The sequence below is a fragment of the Tenrec ecaudatus genome, chromosome 1, assembly GCF_050624435.1.
Source record: "Tenrec ecaudatus isolate mTenEca1 chromosome 1, mTenEca1.hap1, whole genome shotgun sequence".
NCBI classification, from domain to species: Eukaryota; Metazoa; Chordata; class Mammalia; order Afrosoricida; family Tenrecidae; genus Tenrec; species Tenrec ecaudatus.
Genome location: NC_134530.1, coordinates 223091553 through 223105180, shown reverse-complemented (window position 1 = coordinate 223105180; position 13628 = coordinate 223091553). Strand labels below are relative to the sequence as shown.

General features: G+C 59.3%; 1 protein-coding gene across 6 annotated transcripts in view; it reads right to left on the bottom strand.

Moving 5' to 3' along the window:
- The window catches only part of NFASC (neurofascin), a 72729-nt gene that overhangs the window by 19943 nt on the left and 39158 nt on the right, over positions 1-13628 (bottom strand). For 3 of the 6 annotated variants that reach the window (XM_075540544.1, XM_075540546.1, XM_075540547.1), the window contains 6 exons: positions 10867-11089; positions 8990-9105; positions 7077-7281; positions 5628-5750; positions 4506-4679; positions 2216-2230 (listed from right to left, as the gene is read on the bottom strand). In XM_075540544.1, coding sequence (XP_075396659.1) covers positions 2216-2230; positions 4506-4679; positions 5628-5750; positions 7077-7281; positions 8990-9105; positions 10867-11089 — 856 coding nt within the window. The remainder of the gene's footprint in view (positions 1-2215; positions 2231-4505; positions 4680-5627; positions 5751-7076; positions 7282-8989; positions 9106-10866; positions 11090-13628) is intronic. The other 3 variants (XM_075540548.1, XM_075540545.1, XM_075540549.1) reach the window with 3 other exon arrangements.

Genomic DNA, 13628 nt, shown 5'->3' with positions numbered 1-13628 from the left:
AAGGAACAATGACCCTCTGTTCCCTATGGGGCATCCTGGGCCTTTAGGGGTGCAGGGCCCCTTCCGGAAGGCAGGGCCAGCTTTCTGGTACATTTCTGGCCCTCTTGAATCAGAACCAAATATTCCCCTCCCATGGCCCAGGCTGCTCCCCACCCCAGGCCTTTAGGGGCTCCCCATTATAGGATGGAGGTGGCAGTCCCCATTCTCGCTCCCACAGCACAAGCTGGTGAGCTTCCTTCTGTGTCCAGAACTCATCATGGCACCAGGAGCTGGCAGGTGACCTCCAAGAATGGCAGCACTGAGTCAGGGTTGGGGACCAAGCTCTCAGAGATTCCAAGGTGGAAGGGTCAGTCCCAAGGTATCCACATGGTACACAATTGGTGTGTGTGTGTGTGTGTGTGTGTGTATACAAATGGGCAGCAGTCCTCAGGAGACGGCACACTTGGGGGGCAGGGGGTGAACTTCCCAGGGTGAGACAGAGCAGAGCAGCATGGGGAGAAACCCGCCTAGGTTTGCACGGGGTTGGGGGAGCGCACCGTGCATGGGCTACCAGGCCGGTGTCAGAGTCAGTGCCTGAGCTCCGAGGCTTGGCTCCTGCTGACGGTGCAGAAGGCCCTGTGCATTTGGGGCTGAGAATAATGGATGTCACCGGCCCGTTCCTGTCACAAAAACGTGCCGTGTGGAAGCGGATGCCTAGGAAACACACGTACTTGATGGACACCAGTCCTGAGCTCATCGTACACAGCCTGGGGAGTCGGGGCCTTTCAGAAATACGGCGCAGAGGACGGGGGCTTAGTACTGCACCTCCCCTCCCCTCTCCTCTCAGAGGCCATGCATCAGAAGGGCAGCACAGATGGCTGGGCACTTGGAGCCAGGCAGGCTCCCTGCCGCACACCCACCTGCCTGGGGGCAGGGCTGCCATAAAGGGGAGTTGCCTCACTGGAGAGCCTTTCGCTGGTCCCAGTCCCCCATCCCCTCCTGAGCCCTGCCTCCTGCTGCTCTCAGCTACCCTGCACACATCCCAGCACAGGCGTAGACTCCACTCTGGGAAGACGCTAACCTGGAAGCCAGGGAGCCCCTCCACGTGGGCCTGCCAGGGTTCCCTGGCCCAAGAGCAGTTCTCCCCCAGCATCAGAGCAGAGCCGCCCAGCCCCCGTGGGGAGGCCCTGGCCAAGGCGGCCCAAGGATGGAAGGCCGGATGATGGTAGCTCAGCACCCATGTAGCTGATCGGCAAAAGAACCCACAAACTGAGGGAAGCAGGGTGTGCAAAAGAAAGAGAGTCAACCCAAAATGCAGGTGGGGAGGCTAATCAGCAACAGATGGGGAACCAGATTGCGCAAGGGGTGGGGTGGGGTGGAGGGGCAGCCTCTTCCTAAAAATCCGTCTTCACCTCCTCATCTGGCTCTGGGCTCCTAACAGCTGGGGCTGGCCTTGCCCACAGCCCTGGCTCTTCCTGGGCGAGCCCTGCTCCCCTGGGCCTCCAGAGGAGACCCGGCTTAGAGAGGCCTCAAGAGCAGGGCAGAGTCCTGCCCAGTGTCCACTGCGTGGAGAAGCTCCTCTGGCCACGCACAGTAACTAGCCCTTTGCTGTCCTTCAAACCCAGTGACTGCAGATCCGCCCAACAACCCCGGCCCCAAGAGTAGAGACTGTTCCTAACACCCAAGACATGGCGCTGGGCAGTTGAGAGGGGAGGCCCTGCCCAAGGACATGCTTGCGAGGCCCCAGAGCCCAGAGCAGAGGCAGAGCTGGGGCTGAGCCCCCATGCAGCAAGGCCAGCATGCGCTGCGTGCTCCCTGCCGCAGGTCACCCTTTCAGGGCTGGGCCAGTGGGTACGGTGACAGCCCAAAGGCTGTGGACACCCAGTCATATGCCGCTGCCACCCTGAGGGGTCAATCCTAGGCAAGGGCCTGGGAGCCCAGGGGAAACCCCGAGCTTCAGCGAAAGCAGCCGCAGCTGCAGAGAGGTCTGAGCCTGGGGGAGGGAACCTCTCCCAGGTCATCTTCCTTCTCAGGCAGGGGTCCGAGGGGAACCAGGGAGAACATGCTGGATCTCCTCGGCTCCATCCTCCACACACCCTGGCTGCCCAGGCACTAAAAGGGTGAGCCCCAAGCATGCTTTCTCCCCGAGCGGCTCCCTCCTGCTCCGCCCTGGCTGGGCTGGCCTGCACAGGCATCGCCCCAAGCCATGCCCATACCTCCGCTGCTGGTACGGTACCTGCGGTTGGAGTGGCTTCAGAACACAGCACCCAAGATGGCCAGAGAGAGGGAAAAGCATGAGAGAGAGGAGAGAAAACAGAGGGACAGGTGAAACCACAGGACAAGCAAGCAGAGAAGGTGCTGGCTTCAACCGGACCTCGAGGGTATGCAGGGCCCTGGGAAATGCCCCAGGGGTTCACCGCCACGCTCCAGCAGAAAGTCGCACCCCTGGGTTTCTGAGCTCCTTCTCACGCCCTCTGCTCTCTCTCCCCCAGGGACTGGCGAGGGAGGTGAGCCCACCCAGGGCTGGAGGTCAGTGCTTCCCCTAGGGCTGTGTGCTGCCCGGCCTTGTGTGATAGCCCTTCTGTTCCAGGCTGCTGATCTTCCATGATGCCAGAGATCGAGGACAGGAGGATGGATACCCACCCAGGAAAAAGGATGGGTCAGGCGATGCTAAGGGGTGTTGGGGTGGACAGGGAGAAGCGTGTTTGTGGGAAGCCTCCCACCACCAACTTGGTCTTGGAAGCTCCTTCTAGCTCAGCTGGAAGCCCCTGACGTGCCTGCTGCTGCCTTAGCTGTCCACGGAATCAGAACATGTCTGCAGAGCAGTGGTTCTCAACCTTCCTCACGCCGCAACCCTTTCATACACTTCCTCATGTGGTGGGGCCCCCAACCATAACATTATTTTCATGGCGACTTTGTCACTGTCATTTTGCTACTGTTATGAATCGGGTGGCCCCTGTGAAAGCTTGAGAACCGCTGCTGTAGATGAAGAGCCTCGGAGGAGTGCTGAGATCTCCCATGGGTCACTGCTGGGAAGAGCAGCACTCTGTTCTCCTGTCCCCTGGGCCTGCAGAGCAGTCTCGGTGGTGGTCCTTGGGTGGGACAGTGGGGCCTGGTTTGTCTGCTGTTCTGTATGGCAGTGGCCACGGAGCGGGAGTAGAGGGTCTCTCGTCGAGGCATCCTCTACTGCCGGGCTGAGTCTCAGGGAATGGCTTGCACCAGCCACGTACTGAGTGGTCCCCGAACCCAGTAAAGTCCCCCAGTGTCTGGGTAATGGTGGTGGTGGTGGAATACATTAGGAGGGGGGCCTGCTGCGTGACTCACTCCTCCCAGGTTGTGTAACACCAGCAAGGGATGCCTATCGCTAACTCCTGCCCACATCCCCACCCTTGCGGCTCAGTGAGATCCTGCTGGTGTCAAGGGTGGAGGGTGGGGGCTGGCGAGAGGGGCAGGGCTGGCAGCACCCTGCTGTCCTGGGCTGGGGTGGGGGGTGGGGTGACAGTAGCTCTCAGCTCATGGGCCCGAGCTTCCACAGTGGAAACACTTCGGACCTCCAGGCTTCCTCCTCTTAGAAGCCCTCCCTTCCACCACGCACTTCTCAGGTGGACTTGCAAAGGGACGTCTCCCTTCTACAACTGTTTGTCACGGCGAGTCCTCCCTTTGTGTCCTGTGGCAGTCCCTGGCACCTCACCATGTAGATGCCCGAGAAAGATCCACGTGCCTCTGGAGAGGCAGAGGGAGGGAGACCTCTCAGGGAGGGCACCCTGAGAGGTGCAGGGGGCCTGCCTTGTAGGCCTGAGTGTAGAGCCCCCTCTAGTGGAGCTCCCAGGCAGGTGCAGCCTTGGCGAAGCCCTCTAGGCAGGGCTCAGGGCATGGGCTCCTTTGTTCTTAGTGGAGCTGGGTGGGCGGGGGTGGGGGGCATTTCCAACTCCCTACTCCTCCCCACAGCGTGCCCCTCACTCAGTTCAGGCTGCAAGGAGGGCCTCCACTCCCTGCTCGCCACTCACCAACCTGGCTGGGAGCCTCCCTCATGGTCATCTCTCCCTCCTCCTGGTTTGTGAAGAAGGGGTGTCCTGGGCTGGGGGAGGGCACTCTCCATAACCTTCTCGCCTCCCTCAATGGGTGAACACGTGTCCTCGATTCAGTGGAGTCCACTAACATCTGTGTGTCCTCAACGCGCTCCCTTGACTCTCTCCTCGTCCCAAGTCCGAACCATGTTCTGTGGCTTAGGAGGATCATGGGGCTCACTGAGCAGCCGGACACATCACAGCAAAGTGGGACCCAGGTGACGCCCCCAGTCTAGGGTCTCCACTTCCAGTCGGAGGCCAGTGCTGCCCGCTCCGGAGGAGAGATAGGCTCCCACGGACAGAGGACTCGGGGCCCCACTGTCTCTCCTTTCACAGAGGACTCGGGGCCCCACTGTCTCTCCTTTCGGAGGCCAGGGGGCTGGGTAGCCAGGGGCCAGGCTCAGCCTGTCTCCCCAAGCAGAACATCAACGCCGGCCCCCAGGGGCAGGGAGTGCCTACCTTCATTAGGGGGTGCGGGCGACTCCTCAGTGACGGCCTCCCCGTTGCCCACCTGCGTCCTGGCGCTGAGGGTGAAGCGGTAGCGGGACACGGGGTCGAGTCGCTGCACCGAGAACTTGGTCTGGTTCGGGGAGAAGCTTTCGGCTATCTGCTTTCCTACTTTGGTTCCATTGACTGGGGAGAAGGGAGAGGCGAGGGGAACGCACCATGAGAGGGGCAGTGGCCACGCTGGGGGATGGGTGGGCCCCTGGGGATCTGAAAGGCTGGCTTCAAAGGGAGGCTCCTTTATGACAAGGCTAGGCAAAGAAGTCCCCGTGGACCTGGTGCTCTCCGGCTCCAAGAGATGGGGAGGATTTGATTTATCACCCCCAGGTCTTTTCAGACCAGGACAAAACTCCAGAGCTCCTTTCTTCCTTTCAAACAGATGTAAGGGCGGTTAGGGCAGGGGTGTTGAGCATTAATGCCTCCTTTTAGAAAGGGGTATTCAATGCACCCCAAAGAGTGCAGACAGCCATTCTGCACAGCGTACCAGCTCAAGGTTGACGGGTGGCTGTGGCAATGTCCAAGGACACCCCAATTGGACCATGGAACCTGCTCCAGGAGGAGGTCATCACCTACTTCTGAGAACAGCCTTTCTCGGCTCTAAGGGTTCGCTGGTCCCCACACGCTGAAGCCGAGTTCTCGAGGCGAGGGCCTCCCGCCCGAGCCACCGCCTTCTCACCCACGGGACTCTCCTGTGTCTCTGAGTGCCCTGGGAGCTCAGCCAGGAGAGGGACACTTTCTCCTAGCCTTGCAGGTCTCAGAGCCCTCAGCTCTCTGGGAGTGGGTTGGGGGGATGGGGGTGGAGGCTGGGTGGTCTCTCTCACGAGACCAGAAGGCTCCACCTTCTCTCCCAACAGACAAGGTGCTCACTGCAGGCAGAGCTGTGGGAGGAGACAGAGTCCCCTGCCCCACCTCCAACTCCAGGGGCTCATCTTTGTGGGCCCCCTCTCTACCCCTCAGCTGTCCTCTCTGCAGCCCCCGACTCCTCCCTCCCTCCCTCCACCCAGTGGCGAGAATGGGCTCCTGGTTCCCATAGTGTCTGAAGATGGGGTGGGTGGGGGGGTGAGGGGCAGGACATACAGGCCTGGTATCTGAGAGTATATCCAGTCAGGATCCCATTGGGGTGTTCCGGGTGATCCCACTCCAGGTTGATTATGTCCAGGTTGGGCTGCCGGACTCGGAACCGCCTGGGGGCACTGGGTACTTGGGGAAGGAGGAGAGAGCAGGGGTGGGGAGGGGAAGGGGACACACAAGAGAACAAACAGGAGCATGAAGGGATTGACCTCCTGGCACACCCCTGGCTGCAGAGCCCCTCAGCCAGAGCTCCCACCTGAGCCGCCACGCCACTGCCCCCCAAGTTCCAGGACACGCGTGGCTTGGGCTGAGAAGGGGAAGAGCAATTCCCCATGGCTCTCCCCAGACTCTGTGCACGCTGCTGGGCTCTGAGCCCCAGCTTCCTCCACGGATGGCAGGGGACTGTGGTGGCCCTTTTCCGGAGGCAGCACCCCCCGGGCCTTGGACCAGGGTTCTCACACAGGCTCCAGACAGTGGGGAAATGCTGGGTTTGGGGGTGAGGAAGAAAAAAGTCCAAGATGGAATACAAGGGTGGGGGTGGGGAACGCAGGGCTGAAGCAAGAGGGGGAAAGACAGGAATAAAGAGACCAGGAGGGAGGAACAAGAACCGAAAAGAAGGACAAGAAAAATGGGGGACGGGGGAGGCAGAGTAAAGCAGGGAGAGGAGAAAATGGAAGGTGATAAAACCAGTTAAAGCAAATAAAAGGATTGGCAGGAACCAGAGATGGGCCTGGAGGAACTTCCGGTCTTTCAGAGCGAGCCAGTGGCGTTGGCAGGGACGAGCGGGGGTGGGGTGGGGGTCAGACACGGGCAGAAGGCAAGCGCCACACCAGGCAGCCTTATGGGGAGCTCCCTCAAGTAAAGCTGTGAAGGCATCCTTATAGACAGTCTTTAAATCCGTCGCAGTCCAGTGGACATCAGCCCACATGGTGCCCCATGTACGCACCTCAGCGTGGAACCGGCCGCCATGGGTGTTCAACGGCTGGCTCTTCCAAAGTCAACCATCAGGCCTTTACTCCAAGGCACCTCGGGGCAGACTCCCCCCTCCCCCCTTCCGGGGAGCAGCCAGGTGTGTTAGCAGTTTGTGCCACCTGGGACTCTGATGGTCTCAGACACTGTACAAAGACTTGGACGCTGCCTGGCGGTCAGGACACACATGTGGCCTTCAATCTCCCAAGGTGGTGGGGTAGCCGAAGACCCTGCAGGGACCTGGGGCTCAGTTTGCATGGCCCATTGGAACCAAGTCCGTGGACAGCACAGGATCACTCTTGAGATAGAATGTCCAGTGGCGGGTGGCTGAAGCTGATCAGCTTGGGGTCACTGGCTCCGTGAGATGGCGTAGAGGTCCACTCGGGCTGTCTGTCGGTGGCACGCCACACGGGAGCTGCTCCAGGCCCACGGTGATGTGCCTCCCCTGCTCCGGCCCCACCCTGGAGGGCCGCAGTGCCCACCTACCTCCTTCTGGGGTGGTGAACTCCTTGGTTTCCGTGCGGGGCCCATCACCTCTCCCATTGACCACAACCATCTCTAGCTTGTAGTTGCTGTAGGGGAAGAGGCGGCCCACCACGCCGCGGGGACGGTCGCCTGGGAAGCTGGCTTGCTGTCTCTTCTGAGACACCCACAGGTTCTTCAGCAAGCTGCTCTCCCTCCAGTAGTAGGCCTTCAGGACAGAGGAGGCTGGTGAGGGGCTGGCCAGGCAGGGCTGGGTTAGTGGTTAGTGGTGATGGTAGTGCGGCATCCTCCCTTGGCTTGTTACAGGCTCCCAGTCCCATGCGATCTCACAGTCCCACACAGGACTGGGGAAACAGCCTCCAGACCCCGTTCTTGAAGTTAAGGCCACCAACCACTGCCGACTATGAATTTGAGTCCAACAAGAAGTAGCGTTCTTGGTTCCCATCATTTTCTGAGCCATGTTGCTCCTCTAGGGAATGGACATGCGGGCCCAATTCACATCTCGGCTGTTCCACAAGGGGACTTATGTCCAAGCTGGGTACCCGGTTGCTGAGGGAGTCAGTGACAGACCACAGATTGGAGCCAAGGGGCCAGGCATGCAAGCGCGGGTCTGTGCTCAGAGACCGCCTCGCCTCGAGGTGGATTAGTACGGTTTAGGTCGGCAACAGCCAGGCGTTGAAAAGCAGCAGGTTACGACAGAGGCATCTGACGATAAGAAAGGGCTGGCTTAATCCTTTGAGGTCAATCCTTGGGTTTCCTTTAGTATTATTTGAGGACCTCGGGGAAGGAGAGAGACGCCTGTCCAAGAACAGTGGGATGTCCAAGTGCGAGGGATGCTAGACTACCTGGTGGCCAGAGCTCCGCTGGGATGGGGCGGCTTGTGCAAGGTGGGAGTGTCCCAGCGCACAGCCTAAAGAGTTAGCAACGGCAGGCCTGTTAGCGGTGAGTACGGAGCCATGGCAGTGTCACCCAGGCCTCCAATGTCCATGGAAAGAGGAAGTCTAGACTAACGAGGGGGACCAGGTAGAAGCTTTAGCCAGAAAAGTCTCCAGGCAAAGAGGTTAGGACAACACAGCAGGTTTACCTCCTGCTGCTGGGAAAGACCCCACACAGGTGCACACAGCATCTTACCTTGCTCCCCAACTTGCCAAATGAATTTCCCCAGCAGAGGATGACCCCTCCATTTGGCTGCCCTCCGCCCCTCAGCCAACTCTCCATGGTCTCTGAAGTCCTGTGGGACCTGGGCTAATGATCACGGCCTCCCTCGCCCGGCTTCTCAATGAGAGCGCCTCCCTTCCTAAGGTGGAGAGGCTGCACATCCGGGGTTTCTCTTCCCTCTTCTCATCTCAGGTGGCCCTTTCAAAAAGGAAGGACCACTGAAAATAAACCACTCCTAGGCTGAGAGGACCAGACGCCAAGGATCTAGATAACCCACATGCTGGAGAATCCAGCGTTGGCTGGGACCACGGGGAAAGCACCCACAGCCCTGCAGTGGCTTTGACTGTTAGTTGGGAGGTTAGACAACCAGAACCGGGCTGGGCAAGCAGCCCCAGCAGGGTCGGTAGGAGAGGGGAGTGTGCAGCTCACTGGTTCAGCAGCACCACTTCCTAAGATACACGTGGGGGTACACACATACACACACACACACACACACATGCGCGCGCATTACCGTGTGCCTTGCAATGTCAACCCAGCCCACCACCCTCCCCTGGGCTCTCTGTTGAGCGGAGAGAACTAGGCATTCTCTGAGCTCAGTTTTGGAAATGCTAAACCCAGACAGCATCTTCTTGATGTCATGCTGGATTCAATAAATAGCCCTGGTACCCCTTCAGGTATCTTATGCCTGGTTCTGCTGGGCCTGGCCTGGTTAGCAAGCTGGGTGATTGATTAGGCAGGTCAGGGGCTGGCTTCCTCACTCGGTACTCTCTGAGCTGGCCCTGGACCGTGTCGGAGTAGACGCGGTTCCATTGAATGCTGATGGCAGTGCTGTTCAGGACACGGATTTTAACGTCAGTGGGTGCAGCCCTGGGATCTGCAGGGAGGGGCGGGCAGAGAGCTGGTTATGCAGGCAGGGCTGGCTCTGGAAGTAAGGGTCCCCTCTGCCTGGCTCTTTGCTGGCCCGTCCTACCCTGTGCACTGGGCAGGAGCTATTCCACCACCCCTGGACTGTACTAGGGGCAGTGAGAGGGTCCAGGGCAAGAGCGGGCAGCCCTGGTGAGAGGGGTTCCATGTGCTGTCCTCCTGTGCTGGTCTTTGATTGCCCCCTGCTCCAGATCCAGGGGGCTGCCATGTCTGAGCTCTGTCCCTTGCTCTCAGGCTCCTGGATGGTTTGGCCCTAAGTAGCAGAACAGGAGGAGAGGGTCAGCCTGGGTATAGATGATACTCCTTCTTTGCTGGGCTGCAGCAACATTGTACTCTTCTACCCAAGGCCACGGCCCTGGGGGTGGCCCTCCTACTGGTTACTGGTGACTCCTCTGTCTTCCCATCCTGACCCCCCTCCAAGATTCCAGGTGAGGTCTCCTGGCTTCCTACCATGACCAGCCCTCAAGGCAATGCCCCAAATCTTGGAGTTTCCCCCCTAAGCCTGTCCTTACATTACAAGCAGGTCTGCCGCCCACTTTCCTGCCAGGACCTGGCTCAGTTCTCCTTGCCCCCTGCCCACACATGCAGGTCATGGCGCTGGGGGAGGGGGGAGTTGGAAGGTCTAATGAATGGAAAGGAGGTCACCCATTCCCTCCCCAGGACTTGTCCTGGCCCCCTTTCTCCTTGCCAACTGCTCAGACGGCTCTCCCTCATACCCTCCGGCCAGCCTAGCTGCAGGGGAAGACCAGGGCCCTAGGATGGCCCCTGAAGTCCACAGCCACACTGACCATCAGCAACACCCTCTGACTTCCCACCCGGAAATGTCTGCCGATGTGGAGGTGAGAACTGCGATGGACAGAGGGTCTGCTGACACCTTGCGCTCTCTTCCTGAGGGGCCCACTCACCTCCAGGGAATGGGGACGGGCAGGACCCAATCCTTCCACTAAACACCACACTCCCTAGGCCGCCAGCACTGCCACTCCGACTCTGCGTCTCCCCCTGGCACAGTTAGCAAGTTGGGTGATTGATTAAGTGGCTCGGGGGCTCTCCCTCCCAACACCTCCTGGAGTTCTTCTTAGACCAGACAGGACCCTTCAGGACACGGATGGGATACTGCACCAGGAGGGGCATGTGCGCCTGGGCCCCCAGTCTTGCTCAGCAGCCTTCAGGCAAATGGCAGCCGATGTCTGGGCAGCCAGGCACCGGCGTCTGCAGTCTGGTTGATTCACCTGGGCCGGCTTCCGGGGCACCTCTCTCACAGACAGCTCCAAGGGCTTGGAGCAGCCTGGTCCTCTGCGGACCTTGTGCTCCCCTCTGGCTTCCTCTGAGGACCCCGAGGGAAGGGGCCTTACTGTGCGGGTGTCTAATTCTGGCTTTTTGGGCAGCTAGCCTTGTGGTCTTTTATGGGCAGCCAGGTGGTCTGTCTGGGGATCGGTAGGCCTAGGTTACACTTTCAAGCCTGACAAGGGCCATAAAGTTCTGTCAGGGCCTCCGTTTGGACATCTCCAGGATGGGGGTATAAGCAAATGGCTAATATTCAGGTCCTGACATTGTTAGCTGCATCCGCCCTGGTCGCTGTCCAGGACATCTCTTCCCTGGGAGCTGGCTGTCCTCCCAGGGTCCTTGTGGAAGTCCCTGGCCTGTGTGTGTGGCCTAACTCGGCCTGGCCGTGAGGGTCCTAGGCAGGAGGGGGGCGGGGATGGACACTCACAGTCTTCTCCCGAGTAACCGATGACAGTGTCCGGCTCTGGGCCCTTCCCAAAGTCGTTCTCAGCCTGGACTCGGATCTCATAGGGCACGTAGACGGGAGTCTGCCCCACCACAAAGCGGGAGCCCCACACGGTGACGTTGTTCCAGGTGTCTCGGGTCTCTCTCCGCCGCCACTTGACAATGTAGCGCAGGTTGGGGCCGAAGGCGGAGGTGGCGTTCATGGGCTAGGCGGGTAGAGACAGACATAGGGATGGGGAGGGTCTGGGTGGGGTCTCCCAGGCCACACACAGCTTGGCCTCTCTTTTCTGTGCCAAGAGCTCCACCCCAGACCCCCCAACCTGGCCTGCCCCCTTGCAGGACTGGGGCGATCAGGCTGCCACTCTCCTGCTGAGCCCTCCCGCAAAGTCCAGAGCCCGGTGAACCCGGCAGTGCTTTCTGACAAGCAAGACTCATTCCTGGTGTTGTGTGCACGTAGCCTTCCTGTGTGACAGTGATCCTGACACCGGAGTGGGCCACCTGTGTGCGTCACAGGCAGCGGATGCTCCGTTATCAACAGCAATGACAGGCCCCGGGAGAAGACAGAACACGGCCAGTACAGCTTGGGCTGAAGATAGAATTCAGATGACATGCCGGGCTTTCGAGCCTCAAGGCCAGCATTTCAAAGTGACCAGTCACTCCAGGGGAGAAAGACGGGGCTCTCTGCTCCCGTGAAGAGTCTGTCTCAGAAACCAGTCTCGGGCAGTTCCACCCTGTCCAACAGGGTCCCTGTGAGTCGGCATGGACTTAAGATCAGCGTGGGGCACACTTGTGCTATCCCGTCCGGCCGGAGTCCACGCTTGACACGGACCATGCTTCTCGCTGGTCTGTTCCAACCGGTCACAGCTGCTGGGCAGCCGATGGGGGTGATTCTTCCTCTCTCCTCTGAGGCCCCAGCCCAGGAATCAGTTCCCTGGAAGCCTGCAATACACAGCGGTAGCCCCCAAACCAACCTTGTGGTCATGATGATCAGGTGTGTTGGCCTGCACTCTGCCCTTTGGGCGTTACTCCGCTCTGGCCCCAGGGACCGAGGCACTGAGCTGCCATGAACCTCTGTGTCTCACCACCCAGGGCAGGGCCTCGGAAACGCCTCTGCTTCAGACCCGCCTCGCTCAGGTCTGACGTGGTCTGAGGAGGTGACTTATACACCACCGTGACGCCTGGTGTCCCCTAGAAGTTGTTCCTGTCCGAACTCCCGGAAGGTGTGGAGATCTGATTTGGAAAGGTCTTTGCAGATGTTATTCATCAAGTTAACGGGACGCCATGCTGGAGCAGGGAGAGCTCGGATCCATCGTGGCTGGTATCCGCTTAAAAGAGGCGACGAGGCAGCCGTGCGGACAGACAGGCCCTGGAGCGATGCTGCCACAAGCCCAGGGATGCGTGGGGCCACCAGATGCTGGACAAGGCCAAGAAAGGGTCTCCCTCTCAAGGCTCTAGAGGGGCACGGACCTGCCAACACCCTGAATTTGGACATCCCGCTTCTCGAACTGCGGAGAAAGAATTTCTGTGGGACTTATGACAAGAATCTTAGGGCCCTAATATGAGGGCAAGTAAAAAAAAAAGTATTTTTCCCACAGTTCCAGTCCGCAGATGTATGGGTCTGTTTTACACAGAGTGCATTTAACATGCCTGTGCCGTCGGTAGACGGCAGCAGACAAGTTCTCTCAGCAACAAGCTCGTCTTAATCTCACTGGGGCCTCCCAGGCAGATCCAGTCAGAGCAGTGGATTCCAGGGCATCTGCTGGGCCTTGAACTCGAGGCGGTGAGGGGAGCTCGGGAGGGAACGGCTTGGGGATCCTAGAGGGGTCTTCTTGGTGCATTTTGAAGGACGCAGGAAGTTTTCAGACAGTGAGAAGCTGCCTGGTGAAGAAGGGGGCAGAGAAGTTGTGCTGAGGTGTTCTTATCTCTGCTGCCTGTCTCGGCAGCACACCTGCTCCTGCTCTGAAGGTCTCAGGGGCTGTCCTAGGAAAATTTTGTTGGGAAGGCTTACCCCGTCTACCCCACAGCCCCATCGTGCCCCTACTGACTTTTCTTTGTTCCCCCAAACTCAGAGAACATGGCAGAGGAACAGCTTGAGTCCCCCGAGGATGTCCAAACTGCCGTCTCAAAGAATGCAGGGTTCTTTGGAGAAGGGTTGGAAGACGGCGCTACCACACTGTCTTCCGAATTCAGCGCATGGACCCAGTGTTGAGAAACAGTCGCTTCACATCCTGATGTTTTTGCTCAATAATAGTGTCTGTGATTTTATAGCCATCCTTCTGACACCCCTTGGTATACACGCTGGAGGATGGAGGCAGTGAGCCAGGACGAAGTTGGGATTTGACAACCCCAGCTTGGGGGAGAGACTGCGGAGCCAATTAGGTCATTCGCTGACCAAGGACAATCTCAGGTGCCACTCCATCCTTCACCTCCAGCAGTCTCCAGCGACGCTCCCAGAACAGGCCACAGGCAGAGTCTGGTGTTCAGGTCGACTCCTTCCCACAGTCTGACTTCCAAGCAGGAAGAACGCTTGTTGGAGGGGCTGTTCTCTATGCTGGCCAGGGGGCTGACCAGCAGTCATCCTTCTCGGCCACCTCCGCTCTGCTTTCTCCCTGACGCTGGGCTCTTGTCCTAACCAGCTGTCTCCTCATCTCGGTGAGCAGCGAGGTTTCCCAGCCAGTCAGGTGGCCTGAGTGCAGTGTGAGTTGGGGCTTCGGAGGGGTAAGTGGAAAGGCCTCCAGGTGCAAT